The sequence below is a fragment of the Protopterus annectens genome, chromosome 11.part0, assembly GCF_019279795.1.
Source record: "Protopterus annectens isolate FY-2018-M chromosome 11.part0, PAN1.0, whole genome shotgun sequence".
NCBI classification, from domain to species: Eukaryota; Metazoa; Chordata; order Ceratodontiformes; family Protopteridae; genus Protopterus; species Protopterus annectens.
Genome location: NC_056745.1, coordinates 148,765,030 through 148,788,655, shown reverse-complemented (window position 1 = coordinate 148,788,655; position 23,626 = coordinate 148,765,030). Strand labels below are relative to the sequence as shown.

The 23,626-nt window shown below is 43.8% G+C and overlaps 1 protein-coding gene across 1 annotated transcript in view; it reads right to left on the bottom strand.

Moving 5' to 3' along the window:
* Positions 1-3,276, bottom strand: part of LOC122814917 — a 278,216-nt gene extending 274,940 nt beyond the window's left edge. The window contains exon 1 of the mRNA XM_044087181.1: positions 3,124-3,276. Within this exon, the coding sequence (XP_043943116.1) occupies positions 3,124-3,276 (153 nt within the window). The remainder of the gene's footprint in view (positions 1-3,123) is intronic.
* Positions 3,277-23,626: the final 20,350 nt, after the last annotated feature.

The following is a 23,626-nucleotide window of genomic DNA, read 5'->3' as shown; positions in this document are numbered from 1 at the left end:
ATCAGAGAATGATGCAGGGATTAGTTTCTTAAAACTTCCCCTCAGGAAAATATCAATGGACATAAATCAATAAATGAAGTTAACTTGGGGTATGAGAAATATGAGTATATTCTCTTAAATGTGGATTATTAACTCAACTATTATATAAATTTTCTCTAATCATAACGCATTGTAATAATTTATCACACATGGTACAATATCACATTTTTTTTGCATGTATTGATCCATTTAGATATTTCATATTTTCAAGAGGAAGCATTGAAATGTAAACTGAAGCACCTAGTGTAGAAACAGAATTTACAAACATCTGATTTATTGACATAAAAATAAGTGCTCTACCAGTTGAGCTACTGCTGTTACTTGCTTTACGGATCATTTTATCATACAAGTTCTGATGAAGCCCTTGGTGGGATGAAAATGCTTAACCTTGTCTGCTTTTGCCTGGAATAAGTTTTCATGTCCTTGGAGTTATGCTACAGTCATTCTTTTTTTGGCTATTTGATGACATCTGCTTTTAGGGTGGCCACGGTGGTGCAGTGGTTAGCATTGCTGCCTCACAGCAAGAGGTTCTCCGGTTCGATCCTCGGCTGGGGTGCCTTCTGTGCGGAGTCTGCATGTCCTCCCTGTGGTCACGTGGGTTTCCTCCGGGTGCTCCGGTTTCCTCCCACATCCCAAAGACATGCTGCAGGTGGATTGGATACTCTAAATTGGCCCTAGGTGTGCGTGTGAGTGTGCCTTCTGTGGAAGGTTGGGCGCCGGGCTGGCAACTCGACACCGTAAAACTCCACTGCCAATCAATGTGCGGACAAGGTGATCTGCTGTGGCGACCCCTAACTGGGAAAAGCCAAAAGAAGAAGAAGAAGATGATATCTGCTTTTCATAGCAGGAAGCAATCTATCTAAAACAGAATCAGTAACAGTGTTCCTATCATCACCTACAATTATGGAGGATTTATTTAACTTCTGTAATATCTCTCAAATACTTTCTAACTGTGGATATACTAAAAAAACTGATAATACTGTTAGTTGAAAAATCAAAGTATTTGCTTATATGCACCCTTTAAGCTCATACTGAACATCTTCAATGGCACCAGCACATGATGCTTTAACCTTAATCATTACTCCTGTTGTTCTAGTTGCATTGAAGTTGAAGTGAGTAGAGAGTAGAGATTGCACTTTAATAATGGTTAAATAACATAGTGATTCAGTGCTATTCTACCACAAAACGAAATCATAACAACATTTGAAAGGGTGCTTAACAACTGTTAAGAACTTCCTATGTGCTGTTAAGACATCATCTAGCAGAAAAAGCTGTGAGTGCTGCCCATAAACAGCAGTATCAGAACATGAAGCTACTTTGTTTCAACTCTATGTCTGCATTCTGAATACTACATTCCAGCCACCATTTCTGAACAAACTGCTTCCCTTAGACAGGGAATGTGTAAGGACATTAACCACTTCAACACTGCTTTAATGGCTATCAAAGCTGACACAACACTATTTTTTTTAATGTTAGTTTTCTGTAACTAGCAATACATGGGGCAGATAAATCTCCATGCCCTACAACGATTAGGACCAGATCTCCAATCATAACTTATTATTAAGTGTTCTTGACACAAATCCCAAGATTCATCTTGAGAACAATTTCTTGGCACCCATGTCTCAAGCACATAAACAGGTTACAACCAAAGACCCAATCATAATCCTATATATCAAGAGCAGCTTTAATCCATTTTTTCTTAACATAAATGTACACTGCTCACCAGTGTGAGTTTCTTGTAACAAAATAACTCTTCTGAGGAATTGTTTTTATAAATTGCAAAACCTTCTTCAACTTTAAAAAGCTATGAGCACTATTAATATTTAAAAACAAAATATCAAGATGCATATATATTATTTAATTATAATACATATGCTTTTAATAGCATAGTTTTCATGTAGATCCCATGCGTAGAATACAAAATCCGGAAAGGAAAATATGACTGTGGCCAAAAAAAAAAAAAATAGCAAGAATATGAAACGTCTATCTTGACTGAAGAAAATAGCTAGGTAAGACTGCAGAAGTGGCAGGGAGACAGCAGTCATATGCCCAAAACAGTAATTTTGTGCCTAGCCTCAGCTTCAATTGAGAATAGTAAGGGAACAGGTTTCCATACCAACCTTAAATTAGCTGGATAAACAAAAAGGAAGATTTTGAATGCTTCTGCCAGATATTCTGTACAATGCCTGAAAACACTCACTTTTGCTTGATTAGCTCACTTAGCAAGTCCAAAATCAATATTTTAGTGCCATCAATAGTTAACTCTTTTTTTTTATTTATTTATTTTATTTATTTATTTATTTGCAGTTGTTTAACCAGGATAGTCCATTGGGCCAAAAGAACCCGTTTTCAATGGAGTCCTGGGGAGAAAAGCTCCACATAATGATTATACAGAGATTAAGTTCTACATACAGATTATACAAAGATAATGTTCCACACATAGTTTACATGAGGATTATAAAGAAAAACATTGTATAATGTATAATTATGGCCACTGAAAGAATCCTCTTTTTGTCAGCATTGTTTACAAATTTCTGACTAACAGGTCATGGGCTCTGTTATAAAGTTGACTACATTAAAATTAGATGTTCTGTGAAAATGATCCATTTCAATTGGTAGCATTAGGACAGAAAAAAACATGGCATGCAAAATGTTAAACAATCCTTTTCTTTTACCCCAATCTTCAGGAATGCCAAGAATTTTCAGAATTTTCCTTTGCATTCTTGTCTCAAAATCCAGCATCTTACTCTGCAATGCACTACACCCTTTTTCTTTTTGCTCCATTTTATTTTTAGAATGTCGGTCTGGTGTTCTGCCAAGTCAGCTTGATCCTGCAACTCAGGCATGCGAGCATCTTTTACCTTCTACCTTTCACCCATCGCTTTGATAGCTTCCTGCATCAGATACTATTCACTGCTACTTCCAATCTGTCAAGCTTTTAACAAATGGAACTTACTTTGTCTATTACTGCATTGATGAAAAAAATTCTTCATTCTTAGTTGGTTGAAATGAGCATGTTATGGTGACATTTGTTTTCTTGGTAACATTATACCGTGAACTAATCATAAAGCTGTTACTACTTACTAGTAGCAGCTTAGTATTCAAATCTGATGTTGTAACAACTGTGGGAAAATCATCAGTTACTACTTCATCACCAAGCTTTATATTGTCAGAATTTACATTTGCCATACTTTTTCCTCCAGCTATGCTATCCATTCTATCTTTGGAATTATTCATCAAGTCGCAACCCTTTTTCCATTTTTTTTTTCACATGGGGTTGGGGTGACAATCATCTACAGCCAAGGTTCACACAGCCTGGTGATTATCAGAACCTAAAACTGCTTTAAAGCTAGTCATCATGGAAGCCGCGGTGGTGCAGCAGTAGCATTGTTGCCTCACAGCAAGAGGTTCTCCCTTTCGATTCTCGGCTGGAGCGCCTTCTCTGTGGAGTCTGCATGTCCTCCTCGCGGTCGAGTGGTGTTCGAAAGACATGCATAGAATGGGTGTGCCTTCGTTGAAAGTTGGGCGTCGAGCTGGCACCTCTGCACCTGTAAAAAAATCTACTGCCAATCATTAGAGGACCGGAGTTCTGCTGTGGCGACCCCTAACCGGGAAAAGTTGAAAGAAGAACTTGCTTAATCATCATGGCATTTATTTCACTCACAGATAGTTCAAGTGCAGTGACTCTATACCCCCCCCCCCCCTTTTTTTAGGTCTGGATTAGTGTCCTTGCAAAGTTTAAGCAACAAATACATTTCTCTGGGAGCTGGCAGACTGCTTGATGATAGCACATTCTCATCCCCTTTTTGCAAGTAAGAAATGGTTCTCCTTTGGCTTTTTGACATTTTCATTCAGCCTATGTGCAGTCTCAGTTATGATCACTCCTGGAAGTCTGTGCTCTACATACGCATCATCTGCTTCCTTCTCCACCACTACACATTTAAAGTTTAGTTTGAGTCCATTTTTAGTACATGAGTTTACTAGGGAGAGTTCATTCTGGAGGGTTTAGGTGTCATAGGGTGACTAAAAATCCACTTTGCAACTGTCTGCAAGCTTTGTCAGCCAGAGGTCTTGGCCCTCTGCTTAGAGATCTGAAAAATAAGTACCAAAAAGGAGATGTCCCAGAATAGAGTCCTGAGGGATAGTGATTTCAGATGAAGCATCTGAAACTCACATTTTGTGGATTCAGTCTTTCAGTTTGCTATCCATCTTACTACATATGGATTTTTTTCTTTGTTTTTTTTTTTGTTAGTTTTTGTATGATGCCAGCAATGGGAATGGTGTCAAAAAGCTTATCCAGGTTAAGATTCATTGTATAATCTGCATGGCCAACCATCTTCAGCCTCTGTAACCCTTTTGAAGAAATTTACCATATCAAATACATGGGATCTACCTTTCACAAAACCAAACAGTTGTGTGTCAAGTCTAAAAAGATTCTTGATACCACAGATTGGGAGTTCAGTTATAATACATTCTACAGTGTTGCAGATTAAGGTTGTAAGGCTATTAGGTCTGCAATGGGTAGTTATAAAGGCCACATTTATGGACAGACATTACCCCTGCTGGGTGCCACTCTTCAGAACAAAAGCAGTAGTTAAACTTAAAGCAGTTTGAGGAGTGTGTCTGCACTGGTATGTTTAACACAATTAAGGAAACAGGTATATTATCAGGACCCATGTGAAAAGTATTTTTGGTCTTGGTTAGCACTTTCAGTAAATGATTCCTAGAGATCACTGGGGAATAAGGGATTCAGACATTTTAGGGTTTTGAAAAGACATCAAAAGGATAAAGTTGGCACTAAATTAGTTTACAAGTATACTTTCAATGACAGTTTGGTAAGAATAGTAGGTCCTGTTATGAATATATTCTGAGCAATGTAGGATATTGTTTTTTAGCTTTCTAACATATCTAAGGAAGGATTTATAATTACCTTTGGCTTCAAAGGCTAGCCTAAATTCATATGTTCTTTCAGTGGTTCTTATATTGCTCTTCAGGTTTTTGTGGTGTGTTTGATGTTACCCTTCAGAAGATGGGCTTTGGATTTACTAAACAATTTAAAGAGTTTCTTTTGTTACACAGTTTATTTATGTTGGTGGACAACCAGGCTGGTTTGTTTTTGAATTTCCCATGATCCCTGGTTCTGGAAGCAACTGCTAGCTCTGCATTTATTAAACTGGGTATAGAGTTCCTCAGTGAATCTTTCTGTTGTATTAAGGTCTGGGGAGGTGCAGTCATAAGTGAATTTTGATATTTTGTGACATAGTAGGTTGAGGCTGGCATGTCTGTAGTCTTTAAATCCAGTGCTGTTAAAGCTGTTAGGAGTTTAAAGGAGAAGACCACAACTTTATGTCAGTCCTTCCTGGGGAAGGAGAACCAGTGGAGTAGTGCAAGAGGTGACCATATTTGTAAGAATAAGGTCCAGAATGTTGTGTCCTCTAGTTGATTTACCAGCTGCTCAGGGTAATTTTTTTTTATAAAGTTTATGAAGTTTTGGGCATATCTTTCATTGGAGGCATAGGTGTTCCAGTTTATTGAAAGTTTGTGTCACCTATAATGAAGAAGGCTTTGTAAACAGGAAATCATTTAGAGCACTGAGGAATCTTACACGGTCATCAAGGGACAAAGAAGGTATTCTGTAACAAACAATTAGCTGATAATTAAACTTACCTAGAGTGATCAGTAGGTTGAGTTCAGTCTTAGGAAGTTTAGAATCTCCTAACCCTGGGACAACCAGCCCCTCCCCCCAAAGTGGGAGAAGAGGTACTGGGAAATTGTTCCTGCTTCTTCATCCCACCACATCTTCTAGTGATCAGGTATACTATTCAAACTTAAGCAACATACCTGAAGATCTCAGCCCCATGCCTCTCCGACATGGAGTGATGTATCTGATGTCTTGTTAAATACTGAAACATATACAAATGTTTGGTACTTCTGAGTAACATTTCGGTGGGAACAAGGGATGACGGAGTCAAATGTCTTAGTCAAGTCCACAAATGTGGTAGCTGCCCATGAGTTGGAATCCTGCGATCCTTATAATAGTAGCACTTGTACAGTGGCCCTGATTGAGTCATTGGTAGCACAGGCTAAAAGACTGTGACGTGCCTGACTGTAATCATTTTTTGTTACTACATGTTTTTTTTACTTACATGGCTGCTGAGCCATATTAACCCATTCATTCATTCATTCTTCTGAACTGGATATCCTCAACAGAGAGGTAAAAGCTAACCAGAGAGACCATTATCCAGGCAGCTATGGTGCTGGTCTGTATCCTTGCCACCATTCTTGCAATGAGGGAGTTGCTAGTACGTCCACACCCTTCCTCTGGTAGCAGACATAAGCACGTTCGTCACTGCAGGGCCTCCTATGCACTCTCCATGTATGCGTTTGCTTCCACCCATATACTACTACTAGGGGAAACCATCACTGCCCTAGGAAAGGTTAGGCCCACATCACCAGTCCTGGCAAATTTCAGTGCTGTTCAAGCTTCCCCTTGCATGGATGTGATTCACGAATAGAAATCACTTCTTTCTCCCACAAAAATGGGTAAGCCAGCATCAGCTCCTCATGCACACCTTCTACTACTACCTAACCTCACACAAAAGCCTACACTCAATGATCCCCAAAAACAAAGCCCATAAGGCAAGCAAACACTTTACCTCATACTCTTGTCATAGGGGATTCTATAGTATGACACACTGATACTCCTTTTGCTAGGCTGGACAAGTTGAAGGGAATGGTCAGTTGACGATCTGGAGCTAGGATTTGAAATCTCACGCAAGCACTTGAGTCACCGCACCACAAGTACCAATATGATTCGATCATAGCCCATGTGGGTGTAAATAACCTGAGGAATACCTCACTGCATTATATGAAGAAACATTATGGATCTCTCTGAATATGTGTCACAGACAGGTATGTGCTTACACTGACAGGTATTCTACCTTCACCAAGCATGATGCCATAGTATGAACAGAAAATGATTGATTTTAATAAATAATCCACAAAAAAATGGCAAAAGCACCAAACTTTCTCTAAAACCAAGCCCAAGGTACTCAGGAAAGCTACCACCAGCAGAGCAGTTCCAGTTAAAGAAGTTTTAATAAAAAATAGAAGGGGAATCCAATACCTATCAGCATATGTGAGGACATTGTTAAACTACTTTGCTTTGCCAAGGATGGTCCGCACTTGTCCCCCGTGGGCTTTTGGATAATGTCTTAAACTTTATCCAACCCATTACAGCCTTTTTAGGCAATGTTAACATGACAAAACTACCAACATAGTAAAAGAACCTAAAGCAACCTTAAGGTGTTACTCGTCAATGCTAGGAGCCTAAACAAGAAACTCCACACTCTACAAAGCTTTCCTTACTCTGGAGAATATAGACATCAGTGCAGTTGCAAAGCCTTGGTTTAAAGCCACAGAAAGTACTCAGGCAGTGAAAGGCTAAAGTGCCTTCCACACATTTAGGCAAAAAGCAGCACAGACAGTGGCTAAAGGTGGAGGTGTTTCAATCTACAGTAGCAACAAATACAACTTTAGGTTGATTAAACAAGATGATGCCTGGAGTTCATCCACATCCAAGTCTCCATAGACAAGGTTACTTATTGTGGCGTGGCCAGCTACAGGTTTACCCTCTATGACCCACAAATCTCACAACTCTTACCTAGACCTACAAGGGACACTCACAACTAAATACCCTATTCATGGGAGACTTTAACTACCCGACTATAGACTGGGAAATGTACACTGCTTCGAAGTCATAGGGACAATGTTTCCTAGACTTTATCAACACAAACATCGTAGACCAGATAGTGCACTCTCCAACCATAAGATCAAACATATTGGACCTAGTACTTACCAATGTGGGACAGCAATGCACCCCCCCCCCCAACTGTGCCATGTCCTCACTGGTGAAGTCAGAACACAAACCTATCTCCCTCAAAATAAAAATCAACCCAGAAAACCTGTAACAGTTAGAAGCCTTCTACGGTACACTACATTCTATTAAGCAAAGAGTTTGTCAAACTTCATAGCACTCCAAACCCCAAGAACACAGTTACCTATGCAGAATTACTTAAAGAAACCTTGTACAAATGTGCAAGTGGCTGCAATGAGGCAATTATACCTACCTATAGGTTGTCTAATCCAGATACAGAGTTGCTGTATCCAGGACTGTTTGTAAGCTTCTGAGCCCACAAGCCTTTCTGTGTTGGAGGGAAGCCTTCTAGCTTAATTTTGTTTCTTAGAACCAGCCAGTCTTCTAGTTTCAGTACTCAAATCTGTGTCTTTGAGCTCAGCACTTGTTCAGAACTCATTGTAAGCACTAAATAAGCTACAAATTACTACAGCACTCAACGTTCCTCACTTGTCTAGATGAAAACAGTTTTTAGTACTTAATAAATAAGCACCTATCCAGGCATGTCTAAGGGTCAGCTCCCGGTGTTTTCTCCTGTCTACCTAATGAATCTGGGCATATTGGGGTAATGCAGCAATTGCCTCATGTACACAGACAATCCTCTCCTCCTACCACCCAACACTACAACCTGTGAGAGATGCACTTATATAACCAAACTGGAAGCAAAGTCCTCTTCACCCAAGACTGGACTAGACAGTCAAGAGGAGAAGGTAAACACTTGCACCACACCACACTCATCACATAGTCCCTCAAAACCTACACCACCAAAACACACACACAGAAACAAAATAAACACACCTACATTCACGGAGGCTCTCAAAAAAAATCTACGCAAGAAACAGGGACCTCCAAAGCAGAAACCCAAGCAACCTCCACCCCCCAACACAACCCAAATGACACACGGCCCACAAACTCAATGTGCCACTCAACCACAGCCCATAAGGCATAACAACGTACCCAACACTCTAGTCATAGGTGACTCTATAGTCAGGCACACTAATGTTCCACTCACCAGGCTAAACAAGGAGAAAGTTACTGTCCGCTGCCTGTCAGGTGCCAGGATCCACCACATAACGCATGCACTCAGGTCACTCTACAGCAAGTACAAATATGACTCTGTCATTGTCTATGTTGGTGTGAATGACCTGAGACGTACCTCCCTGGACTACATGAAAAGAGACATGGAGGAGCTCTCCGATCTTGTAGCCCTGGCAGGTATGACCCTAGCCCTGAGTAGTATCCTGCCATTACCCAGAATGATACCACAGTACAAGGACAAAATGATTGACTTCAACAATTGGCTAAGCTTCTGGTGTCATTCTAAGGGGATCCAGTATTTGTATGCCTGGGACGATGTGATCAACAGACCATGATGCTTTGCCAGAGATGGCCTGCACCTGTCGCCTTGGGATTCTGGATACTGGCTAAGGCTCTTGCCACCTTTATAGTGCCTTTTTTAGGCAAGGTTCAAATGACAAATTCACCACCGTAACAAGTACTAGCAAGCAAAATCTGAGGGTAATGCTACTCAATGCTAGAAGTCTAAACCTCAAAATGCACTCACTCCAGGCACTCCTTAAAATGGAGAACATCGACATTTGTGCAGTGACAAACCTGGTTCAAAGCTCCAGAGAGCACCCCTGCATTACCAGGCTATAATTCATAACACACCTTTCGGCCACCTAACCCGGAACGAAGCACTAAAGGTGGAGGCGTGTCCATATTCATTAAGGATATCCACACCTCCAGGCTAGTTGCACAGCATAATGCATCCAAGATTATCCAAGTGCAACTAACTCTGGGCAAGACCGCAATCCAAATTGTAGTTTGCTACAAACCCCCCACCATGCCCCAGGATTCCCACTCCTCATATCTTGATACACTGGAAAGTATTAGGGTACAACCCAACACCCTAATAATGGGTGATTTCAACTACCCCACCATTAACTGGGAAAACAACTCATGTACCAACTCTTTTGCTCAACGTGAATGAATGCCAAGAACACAGCATCCATGGGACCTGACAATATCCCAGGCTGCGTTCTACAAGAACTACAGAATGAACTGGCACCCTACCTAAGTACCATGTTCAATCAAAGCCTCACCTCAGGCTTTGTGCCCACTGAATGGTGCACCTCGACGTTTAGCCCACTCCACAAAGGGGGAGCCACGACAGACCCCGGGAACTACTGCCCCCCATTAGCCTGACGAGCCTGGTCTGCAAGGCCATGGAACATATCATCACAGAACTCATAAACAAAGACATTGGTAATCTCCAAACTCTGGACCCTTCCCAGTTCAGATTTGTAAAACGCAGATCATGTCTCCTAAACCTGACTGACTTCTTTGAAGCAGTCACCAAACCCATACATGAGGGTAAGGTGGTTCACACAACTTATCTAGATCTCACCAAGGCTTTCAACACCATCCCCACTCTGGAATTATAGATAAGCTCACTAAACTATGTATAAATCCCTATGTCACAAGATGGGTTGCCGACTGGCTCATGGACAGAACCCACACTGTGAAAGTAGCAGACTCCAAATCCGACTTCAGACCAGTGACAAGTGAAGTACCACAGGGTTCAGTCCTGGGTCCTCTCCTGTTTAGTATCTACTTCTCTGAAGTACAGGCTAACACAGAAGGTCTTTGGCTAACAAAGTTTGCAGATGACTGCAAACTAGGAGCCATAATTGAAACTCCTAACGATGTGGACATATTACAAAAGGGCCTCACTGAGACAGATGCCTGGTGTCAAAGCCATGGCCTGAAGCTCAATGCCAAAAAGTGTATTGTCATCCCCTTTTGTAAAAACTCTGTACCCATGAACTACCACATAGCTGGTAGTCTACATAACGCCGAAAATGTGATAAGAGACCTTGGGACACAGGTGGACAGTAGTCTCTCCTTTGATAATCACATCGCCACAGTGGTCAGGAAATCCTTCTACGTGGCTCACCTCATCACAAAAGGTTTCTCATCAAGAAAAAAAAGAGGTCATTGTTCCTCTCTACTCATCACTCATTAGACCCATTATAGAGTACAACGCCCCTTTTGGTATGTACCTCACAAGACATCTACAACAACTGGAAGGCCACAGAAATACCTCACAAAGAGGATTACTGGCCTCAAACAGATGCCCTATGCAGACCGTCTCAAAAAACTCCAGCTTTATTTCGTCGCATATCGCCTACTCAGAGGCGATCTCTGCCTAACATACAAAGCTATGTCAAACCCAGAGCTGTTGGACATGCTCCACTTAAAGAAATCCCAATCCCTCCGAGCTACACGCTCTAGGGACCTAAACCTTGTCACCACAATAAACAGAACATGCTGGACGGATAAATTCCTGTCCCAGAGACTTCCCATACTCTGGAACAGACTACCTATCTATGTCAAACAGTGCTCCTCATTAGCACTCCAAGAAAAAATCTTGATGATTGGATGGGAAATAGGAAATTCACCCCAGGGATCACTTCTGTGGCTCTGCTAGACAGGGGCACAGGAAAATAATTTTCTTGGGTGGCGAAAGCCAGTGTACATTTTTGGCTAAGCTTATATAGGCCCTAGGGCCAATAGCCTAGTACCTACCTATGAACCTATATTCAACTATACACAGTGATACTTACAAGTGCAATGAATAACTGTTTTCAAAAGAGAATATATAACCAAGATATGTGGGGGGCTTTGCCCCCCCAATGTGGGGAGCCCCACACCCCCCCTTACTATATATACTAACTCCAGGATCATACTACAGTAGGGAAAAGGCCATTTATAACTTTCAATGAAATGAGTTTTGGTCAAGTGAGTTTTCAGTGAATTGAGCTTTCAGTGAAGTGGTCCTAGTAATTTAATTTTCAATCAAGAGAGTTTTCAATCAACCGTAGTAGACCCCATATATATATATATATATATATATATATATATATATATATATATATATACATATACACATATTTGTACACACACACACACACACACATATATATATATATATATATATATATATATATATATATACATATACGTATATATACGTATATATATATATATATATATATATATATATATATATATATATATAGTTTACTTTCACAGCTCAAGACGTTTGGAAACAACTTGTTATGATGGCAACCAACAAGATCTGAGGAGTTGGGGATGGAATGGAGCATTATGGGTAGAGGGAGGAGCTCGAGACTTGGATCTGAAGTCTTGTAAATAAGGCCGAGTCGGATCCAAGGATCAGATCTGAGACCTATTCATAAGGAAGGATAAAAAGGACAACATCAGATCTTGATCACTGGATCCGTAATCACAAATTCACCCCCAGTGTGGCCCCCATGTCTCTGATGTAAGTAAATGAACCCCCAACTAACATAACACCCTTAGCTACCTCTTTACTAACATTCCTCACCATACAGGCATCCAAGGAACTCGGGGGGGGGGGGTACTGGGTTGGGTTGCATAGCTAGGCTTGTACAGACTCTGGTGATTATTAGCCTAGTATGAACCTATGAACTACTTACCTCTTTCACTGGCCCTGTCTCTAGCTGAACTCTGGTTGTCTGGGTCACATTCAGGGCTTTATCCATCTATACCACACAGTCAAATGTGACTGTTATAAATGCAACTGAAAAGTATATGTTTTACGGCATCTAAAATTACAGAAACTGAAAGACTAATAATTTTCAGATATGTTCAAGGTACCATCCACATTCACTGATATAATGTATGGTTACATGGCATACTCATCATAAGAACAGATCTTCAAGACTTTACTCTCGCAAAAAGTTACACAATACAGACTAGTGCCCACTTGCTCCAGGAATGGCTTTACCACTTTTTTATTGTTCTTTAGTTGGTTCCTCCTCATGCTGTCTGATACGAATATATATGGGTGGCTCATTCATGTTCTCTCCACTTATTTCTTTTAATAATTAACATCCAGAAAAGAAAGTTGTTTGTACTATAAATGGCAGATGCCTGAAGAATGCAAACAAGTTCGCCAAGCATGAACACAAAGGCAAATCACCTACATACCTAAATCAGATGTACATCACTACGGGAAGAGCGGGTATAGAAAATCATCTTATGACAGAAAAAAAGTACTGATGACTGAATGCTAAGATGAAAACTTCAGACAATTGTACATTCTTACTCAGAAACACTCCTGCAGCAAATCATATGGTATGGTTAAAGTCACAAGCAGCAGAGTCTTACCCAGTGGAAGTGGAAATATGACTACTGTGGAGAGCTTAGGAAAGGATACCCTGTAAGACATTCCTGACAAAGGAAATTATAGCTGTAAAAGTCAAGCTCAATTTGCACTGTTTCTTGAATATCCTCAAGTGACATCAGTAAATATGATACAGAAGAAGGCTGTTTAAGAAGTCACTACCTAATAATGCAACTTCCGACTACCCCAGTTATAGGTCTTCTGCACAAAGAATACATGATGCAGTCCAACAACTATCTAACTAAATATTGTTTGATTTCTTTTGGCCCTGGTCACTTCAAAAGTAATGGAACAGTTGTGATTTTCTGAAAGGTTTTGTTCTAACTCTGTTAACAGTAGTTAACTCATTACATCCGAGTGACGCCTCCAGGTGCATCTGCAGTTGAGTCTTTTTGATGCCTCTAGGCATCAAATATGTCATTCATATTTGTATCAATAATTCCAAAACCATGCTACATACAGGGTTGTAAAATATTTCATGTTAAAGCTCACACAATGGCAAACTGAACTACATTGATGTTTGACCTCTGTTTAATGCAGGTAAATAGATATTAATTAGAAGTTATGTACTTACCATAACGTTCCATCTGAGTAGGTGTATTCATTTGTCTGCAACCTGTGGGTTATGGATCCGATATCGGATTCGAACCGGCATGGTTTTCCAGCTATGGATCCGAGCTCTCAGCTCCTCCCCTCGCCCATAATGCCCTGCTCTCCCTACATGACCTCAGATCGAGTTTGCCATAAATCAACATACCCTAGAAAGGGTAACACGTACTATGCAGGAAACTGACAAGGCCAGGGGGATAGGAGGGCGGGATGGTTGCAGACAAATGAATACACCTACTCAGATGGAATGTTATGGTAAGTACATAACTTCTAAATCTGAAGTAGGAGATTCATTTGTCTGCAACCTGTGGGACAGAGTCCCCAGCTACCTGAATCTTGGGCGTCATGGAAGGATATTCCGGAGCACCGCTGGCCAAAGGATGCTCTACCTCTAGATGTAATATCCAACTTGTAGTGGGAAATAAAGGTATGGGATGAAGCCCAAGTGGCTGCTGAACAAATATCTTCCAGAGGAATCCTAGCTTTAAAGGCTGCTGAGGTAGAAACTGACCGGGTTGAATGGGCATGTACTCCCTCAGGTGCGGGCCTCCCAGAAGCTTGATAAGCCAATAAGATGCATTGTGAAATCCAGCGTGATAAGGAGACTTTGGAAATTGGTTTACCCAAATTGAATTTAGCAAAGGAAATAAACAACTGGTCGGATTGCCTATGACCAGCTGTCCTGTTCAGATAAAAACGAAGCTGCCTGTGAACATCTAAGGAATGTAGCTTGTATTCACCCTTGTTTTGATATTTAGGAAAGAAAACAGGGAGGTTAATGGATTGATTAATATTTGCTTCAGAAGCTACCTTAGGAAGAAAGGACGGGTTGGTCCTGAGGAATACACGGTCCGGATGAAAGACCAAGTAAGGAGGCTTGATGGACAAGGCTTGAAGTTCCGAAACTCTCTTGGCCGAAGTAATGGCTACTAAAAAGGCTGTCTTGAGAGATAAAAATTTTAGATCTACCGTGGCCGCAGGTTCGAAGGGGGGAGCGGTCAAGGCCTGAAGAACCAAAGAAAGGTCCCATGGAGGAACCGCTTGCTTTACAGGGGTCTAAGAAAAAAAGTACCTTTCAGGAAGATTTTACACAATTTGGCAGACATCAGTGGACTGGAGTCATGACCAATATGATAGTGAGAAATTGCCGCAAGTTGTACTTTGACCGTGGAACTGCTGGCACCATCATTAAAAAGAGTGGTTAGGAAGTCAAGCACCAGAGGAAGGGGAACTGTGAAGGGGTCTAGACCTTGCCGCTCCGCCCAAATGGAGAACCGTTTCCACTTGCTGCGGTAAACTTTCCTGGTAGATGGTTTATGAGCCGCTACCAGGATGGCCTTAACGGGAGACGAAATACCGGGAGTCCTGATCAGGAGTGGAACTGGAGCAGCCAAGCAGTTAGCTTCAGGTTGTCCAGATTTGGGGTTGATAGATGGGACGGATGAGATATCAGATCCGGAATGGGATCTAGAATCCAAGGTGAATTCACTGAGTGAGACCTTAGGAAAGGGAACCAGATCTGTCGAGGCCAGAATGGGGCAATGAGAATCATTCTGCACCCCAACCGGGAGGCTTTCTGAAGAACTTGGAGCATCAGAGACAAAGGAGAGTAAGCATAAAGAAGACCGGGGGGCCAAGCATGCACCAGAGCGTCTCTTGGGGTATCTCCGGGCGGAGGGATTAGAGCGAAAAAACTGTCGCACTTGGTGTTTGAGGGAGACACAAAAAGATCGCAACAAGGAGTTCCCCACCGTACGAAGATGCATTTCGCTACTTGAGCATTGAGAGACCACTCGTAAGGGGAGAGAATGGTGCGACTGAGCTTGTCCGCAAGGATGTTGGACCGACCCGGAATATGCGTTGCGATGAGAAAGCGGTTGGTGGAGATTGCCCATTCCCACACTCTCATGGCTTCTCGACAAAGAGGGTAAGACCTGGTTCCCCCCTGTTTGTTGATGTACCAGACGACAGACATGTTGTCCGACTGAATCGCAATAGTTCCCAAGGGAAGAAAGGCCTGTAGTGCTTGCAACGCTAAGAGCACTGCTCTCATCTCTAGAACATTGATATGCAGTAAGGTCTCTAAATCGTTCCACGTGCCTTGGACCGTCCGGCCTGCAAAATGCCCTCCCCACCCGAGGCAGGAGGCGTCCGTGGTCACCGTGGCGAGAGGGGGAGAAGCACAAAAGGGGCGGCCTCTGTGGAGATCTTGGGAGTGGAGCCACCACAAGAGGGACCGCTTGCAAGCCTTGCTGATCGCAATGGGATGATGCATAGGAAGAGCAAGATAAGACCACTGAACTAGGAATGTCCATTGAAGGACTCGCATATTGAGCCTGGCGAGAGGTAGAAGAGCTATCGCTGCTGCCATGGACCCTAGAGCCCTCAGGACCAATTCCGCCGGAACTGAACTGGAGTGGAGGATGGCCCGCACCTGGAGCTGTAGATTCTGAACTTTGTCCGCAGTGAGGAAGGCTCTTAACTGTCTCGTGTCTAACCTGGCACCTATAAAATCTATGAACTGTGTAGGGGCTAGGTTGGATTTTTCTGCATTTATCGTGATGCCCAGGCGGGGAGCTAGATGGAGAAAGGAGTCTTGAGCCAATAACAGTAGATGCCTTGTTGGGACAGTAAGGAGCCAGTTGTCCAGGTATGGGAAGACCTGTACCCCCTGAAGCCTCAGGTGGGCCGCTACCACTGCTAATACTTTGGTGAACACCCTGGGGGCTGTAGTGAGACCAAAGGGAAGGACCCTGAATTGGTAGTGACTGGCTCCCAGCCGGAAGCGAAGAAACCTCCTGGAGCGTCTGTCCATTAGAATGTGGTAGTACGCATCCTTGAGGTCTATAGAGCACATCCAGTGATTTTCTCCCAGAAGGGGGAGAATGGACTGCAAGGTAACCATTCGGAACTTCTCCTTGGGAACTGCCAGGTTTAAGAGTGACAGGTCTAAAATTGGTCTTAGGTCCCCCGTCTTTTTTGGCACTAAAAAGAACCTGGAGTATAACCCTGATCCGATCTGGTCTGGGGGGACGGGCTGGATGGCTCTTTTCTTCAGCAGATGGCCAATTTCTGCCAAAGTGGCCTCCCTTTGACCGGGTGGAACGTCGGGGAGGGACTTTAATTTTGGGGTGTGATGAAACGGAATGAGGTATCCTCTGGATATGATGCGGAGGACCCAGCAGTCTGATGTTATGGACTCCCATGCCGCTAGGTGCTCCGAGAAACGCCCCCCGACTGCCTCCAGAGTGGAGCAGCCGGGCAACCCTTCAAGGGCTGCTGCGCGGGCCGTTCAGAGAAAGGTTCTCTGGACCCGAAGTTCCTGGGAGCCCCTCTGCCCCTAGGGCGGCGTCCTCCCTGTCCTCCTCTGCCACGGAAGGACTGGTTGTCCGGAGTGGGTTGGGACTGCTGCGACTTCCGGAACCACATCTTCTTTTGGCCCTTTTGGTTCCTAGAATAGGACCTCTGGGGCACAGAGAAGCGGATTCCGACAGCAGACAGCGTCTTCCCGTCCTTCTCGCTCTGGGTCAAAGTATCGCAAACAGTTTTGCCAAAAAGGGCAGAACCATCGAAGGGAGCGTTCGCGAATGACGCCTTGAAGGGCTCCGTGAAATCACAATGGCGGAGCCAGGCCTGTCGTCTAGTAACTAGGCCTATCCCTGCTGCTCTAGCGGCTCCCTCCGTAGCATGGGACAGTAACCGCATAGAGGTATTAGTCACGGACCTGAGAGTGGCCATACGGGTGGAGTGCAACAGTTTGTCCTCCTCCGACATGGACTCTGGGGGGGATGCAGCGTATTCCTTGATAAGATCGCGCTGCATCCTAATCACATGTGCCAAGTAGTTGAGCGCCCTCACTGAAAAGGTCGCTGAACTAAACATTCGCTTCCCCAAGCGGTCCATCATCCGAGACTCCTTGCTCGGGGGATGGACTGAGGGACTCTCCTGGGCAAGTTCCCTCTTGGTGGCTGCCGCCATCAACATGGCATCTACCGGAGGCCCCTTGCTCCAGTGGGCACGGTCAGCCGGGGGACTAAGGATGCGGTCTGGCCTTTTGGGGATTGGCTCCATGGTGTCCGGTTCCTTCCACGCCCTGGTGGTAATTAGGTCCACCAGGGGGTCGGCAGGAGGGGACACCCAAGAGGTAGATGGGCCCGCTTCAAATGCCTCCAAGAACACGGACTCGTCCGAGGAAGACTTGGGGGCAGACCACCCCCCCCCTATGCGAAGCATTTCCATGATGTCTCCAAAGGAGACATCCTTGGGGGGTGATCTTGGGGAGCCTTCCCCTTCCTCCAAATCCGTGTCTTCTGTGAGAGACTCGGGGGAGTCTATGTGCCTCCTTTTACACGTATGCTTGCGAGGTGCATCCTCAGGGGGGCTGTCCGAGGACCCCTCGCAAGCGGTATCATGATCCAATGGAACAACTTGGGGCAAAGGAGCGGGCTGTCCCAGTGGCCGGATGGTGAAAGCCTGGCCCAGTGCAGATGGAGCGCGGGAAGGAGCCGAAGCAAGTGCCGGGGGTCCGGAAACCCTCAACAGGGCCCTCTCCACTACGTCAAAAGCCGAGGGGGAGCCAACCTCGACCAAAGGATCTGATAACTGGCTCCCCCTCGGATCCGAAGAGTGGATCAGAGCCGACCCCGAGGCACTCAGATCCGAGGGGGCAGTGCGCTCCAACACCGACGGCGCCGAAGGAACACTGATCCCCCCGGATCCGAAGCTCGGATCCAGGCTCCGAGAGGTCAGATCCGAAGCACTCGAGGGCAGGGTCGGATCCGAAGTACCCAGTACTATCGGCGCCGACCCACCCCCGGCTCCGAAGCTGCTCGGCTCCAATCGCTCCGAACCCGGGTAGTGGGTCGGAGAAGGAGCTATAGGTTTGAAAAAAGGGGTCGAGCTCCCCCCCAGAGGGTGGGGAGGCAGGAGCACTCCCATCTGCATCTGGGCCTGGATGAACCTTCTCATCATCCGGTCCAGATCAGCGTCAGATAAACTGTATGTGGATCTCGACGAGGCTACCGAGGTAGGCCTTGAGTGCCTCGTCGATAGCCTCGACGGAGATCGGGTCTCCTCCTCCTCAGGTCCCGGTGAGAAGCACACTGGAGACCGGAGCCGAGGAGGGGGAGAACCAGTAGACAAGGAGGCCGGAGGAGAAGCCCGCTTAGCAGGCGGGGCCGAAACAGAGGTCTCGGCCCGCCGCTTATGGTGCTTCTCCCTCCGGTCCTTTTTTCTTGCTTCCCTCTCCTCCAAACCACTAGAGGGAGGTTGAGTCCCAGGTGGAGGAGGGGGAGCAGGAGAGGAGGGAACCGAAGACACGGTACCCCCTGAAGGAGCGGTAGCCGAAGCCATGTCCGGGGGCAAAAGTCCCGCCAGGACCAGCTTCGACCTCTGCTCCTTCAATGCCCTGGGGTTGAACCCTGCACAAATGGAACATCCAGAAGTGAGGTGTTCAACCCCAAGGCATCGAACACACCGAGTGTGGCCATCAGCAGGAGAAAGCCGATGGCCACACTCAGAGCACTTCGAAAAGAAAGCCTTAGGGGCTTCAGACATCCTAAGGATACTTCTACTTTACTTTTTTTTTTTTTTTTTTTAAAAATAATAAGTGCTAACTAGCCAAAGACAAACACAGGCCCAAACACACACTACGCACCAGCGAGGGGAGGGATAAATAAAAGTTATAAAAAGTTATAAAAAAACTTTCAACTTTAAGCTTTAAGGATGGGGAACCTAACACTTTCACACAAAACTAACTAAAAATTTTAAATTTAACACTTGCAAAGAGAATAACAAACACTTAGCTGAAGAGCTCTGAAATCCAATCTGGTCACCAGCGCGGCAAACTAGATCTGGGTCATGTAGGGAGAGCAGGGCATTATGGGTGAGGGGAGCAGCTGAGAGCTCGGATCCATAGCTGGAAAACCATGCAGGTTCGGATCCGATATCGGATCCATAACCCACAGGTTGCAGACAAATGAATCTCCTACTTCAGATCTGCTTTTATGATTCACAATTCCTTTGAATCAGAGCTTGCAATATGTTATTATTCTGTTCATGGTAATTATTTTGTACAAGGTTACACAGTGAATGCTTAAGCTTGTGTCTTTCCTTGTATGGATGGATTTACTTGCATGAATCTTCATAATGACATGATCAGCAGCTGACATTGCACAATCTATGGCACAGATGCTCTTAAAATTCAGAAAACTATTGTGTGCCATTGGCTTTTAGTGGTCACCTAGCTATTCATTTATTAATCCAGTTTGGTCTGCAATACAATCTACTATGTGGGTATATGTATTTATCTTCAAGTTTTAAAGAAGCAAAAACATTCTCTTAAAAAAAAAAAAACAGTTCAGAAATTATAGAGACTCTACTTTTACCAAATCCTAAAAAATATGCTTAATACATAATTTGGAAATAATTGAGAAATCTAGTAGGAAGCAACTGCACTATATTACTAAAGTGGAAATGAAATCTGAAAATATACTGTCAGCATTTACTTGGTTTAATGAAGGCTTCTCACAGAAATCTTCACTATCCTTAGAATATTTTAAGTGATTATTTTAGCTGATGTAGGATAACACTAATACAACTCATTTATTAAAATGCCTATACAAGTAGTGGAAACACAGTATAGATGCTCAGTTATCACCGTGCCATCAGGCACATTATGAAGTGTTAGTTGTGGTTCCTTCTTTAATCCTACATACTTAATGCAGTTTTCCTTCTTATCTCAACCATGCCAGAAAATCAATGAGAGTATATCCAGGAAAACTATATGAGAAATTAAACTGAATGCTATGCTAGGGTGAATAGATTTTGGAGTGCATATCTGTGCATCTTGCCTCCCCACCCCACCCCTTCCCAGCTGAACCCATGTCTTCTATGTCTAGCCCAATCACAAAAGTTCAAGAAACCACATTTAAAAATTACAAAGAAATTCTGGATGAATCTTTAAATAAACAATTATGAACAGTAATTATTGAGCTAAAAATGATGCGCCTTTACTGTAAAATGCTTGCTCATGGCAAATCTATCTAAAATACAAAACTGAAAAGTAAAAGAGTAATGCAGTTCCACCCAGGTATTGTAAAAGCAGAAATATGATGTTGTATTGCTTTTCTGGAGTGAATGAGGTCCAACATCCTGATTAACCAGCATAAGGTTTGTGGTCTGCACTCTTGTGGCAGGACAGGTAGCTTACATCCTTCTAAGTTGGGAGTTGCTGATTTAAGAATTAGTGTCTGTTGTTCTAAAAGTGTCTATAAGCACTTGGGCTTCAGGCCAGTTATTTTACATTAAGGTTTGTGGTCTGCACTCTTGTGGGAGGAGAGGATAGATTTTGCCCTTCTGAGTTGGGAATTTCTGGTTAAAAGCTTATTGTGCCTGCATATTTGAACAGTTTCTGAAATTGGTGCACCTTGTTTGCTGTAGCATAGACTAGAGTCAGACTTGCTGAATCTAGCTTTGTTTGTATAACTTGAGCTCTAATCCAGGCTATCTTTTTTGGAGAAGGTTCCCCTGCATCCTAGTGGCAGGTGTGTGCAGCTAGAACTTGTCTGATTGAAGCCTGCTGGAACAAGGCTCAGTTTTTAGCTTTTTTATTGGTTAATTGGTTAATTTTTTTAAATCAGTTTGCTCATTTGCTACTGTTATATTTAAAAAAATGTTATAGCTTGTTTTCCCACCTTTCCTGTTACTAGAGTAGCCCAGATACAGATTTGCTGTATTCAGGACTGTATTGTAGTTTCTGAGTTCCCCAGCCCTTTCTGTGTTAGGGGGAAGCCTCTCAGCTTATCAGTGGGAGTGGTAAGCACTAGGTAGCCTATCTACCACAAGAGGAGTGGTTTCTGGCTCTCCTTCAACTTTCTGCTTTAAAAGCCCATGTTTGCATGGGTTTGCGTGCCGTGCAGCGCCACTAAGCTAGGGTAAACTATTAACGGTGCCAGAAAGTCTGCTCTTCAATTTTTCCCTTAGATCTTGTTGGTTCTCTTCTCTCTTGCATTTAACTAGCTTATTTGCCTAGCACTTCATTTGGTTTCTTGTAGCAATTATTGTAGCACACAAGTGCTAACAGCACTACACGTCCTACAAGGAAAAAGCTCCAGTACTTCTTAATACTGACCATCCCTCCTGGCATGTCTAAAGGTTAGTTCCCTGTGCTTTATCCTATTAATCTGGTGAACCTGGGTATTCTGAGGCAATGTAGCAACTGCCTCATGTACACAAACAACCCTTGCCTCTTACCTTCCAACACTTAGACTTGTGACAGTTGCACTTATATATCCAAAATGGAAGGCATGCACTCTCCAGCCAAGACCGGAATAGCTGGTCAAGAGGAGAAGGTCAAAACCTGCACCACACGACATGGAACACACAGCCCTCCACAACACCCATCATCACAGCTCTCACATAAAAACACAAACCACAAACCACACACCCACCTTCATGGAGGCTCTCAACAGAAATCGACCCAAACAGCAGAGACCTAGAAATCAGAAACACACTCGACCACCACAACACACCACAAATCACAAGACACACAGCTGATCTACACAGTGTGCCCCTCAACCTAAGGCAAAACAACTTGCCCAATACACTAATCATAGGTGACTCGATAAAGAGGCACACTGATGTCCCACTCACTAGATTGAATAAGAAGGTAACAGTCAGCTGTCTGTCTGGTGCCAGGATCCGACACATAACACATGCACTCAGGTCACTCCACAACAAGTACAAGTATGACTCTGTCATTGTCCACGTAGGTGTGAATGACCTGAGATGTACATCCTTGGACTACATGAAAAGAGACATGGAGGAGTTCTTGGATTGTGTGGCCCAGGCAGGTATGACCCTAGCCCTGAGCAGCATCCTACCATCGCCTAGAATGACACCGCAGTACTAGTAGAAAATTATTGACTTCAACAACTGGCTAAGTTTCTGGTGTCATTCTAAGGGGATCCAATATCTATCTGCTTGGGATGACACTGATTGACAGACCTTGATGCTTTGCCAGAGATGGCCTGAATCTGTCACCCCTAGGTTTCCAGATACTGGCTAAAGCTCTTGCCACCCCGTAGTGGCTTTTTTAGGTGGTGTTCCGAAGACCAAATTACCACCATAACAGGGTCATGCTGCTCAACGCTAGAAGTCTAAATCTCAAGATGCACTCGCTCAAAGCACTCCTCAAAATGGAGAACATCGAAATTTGTGCTGTAACGGAGACCTGGTTAAAAGCAGCAGAAAGCACCCCTGCGGTACCAGGCTATAACTCATTCCACACCTTTCGGCCCAGAAAATGGACCGAAGCTCCAAAGGCGGTGGCGTCTCCATAGTCATAAAGGATATGCACACCTCCAGACTAGTAGCCCAGCATAACACATCAGAGATACTTCAGGTTCAATTAACAGTGGGGTAAGACAGCAATTCAGGTTGTAGCCTGTTATAGGTCCCCAACCATGTCACAAGACTCTTATTCCACATTCCTAAGCACCCTGGTAACTATTAGGGTCCAACCCAACACTCTCAAACTGGGTGACTTCAACTACCCCTCCATCAACTGGGAAAACTACTCATGCACCAAAACATTTGTCCAATGCTTCCTGGAATTCATTAATTCCAATGCACTGGACCAACTTCATTTTTACCCCCACTAGAGGAAGCAACATCCCTGACCTGGATATTACTAACATGGGCAACTGTTGCTCTGCACCAGCAGTCAATTTCTCCCTGGTTAGAGCCAACCACAAACTAATTACCATGGAAATCCACATCTCACCCACACCACCAGCAAAGGTAACCACTATGAAAAACTTCTCCAA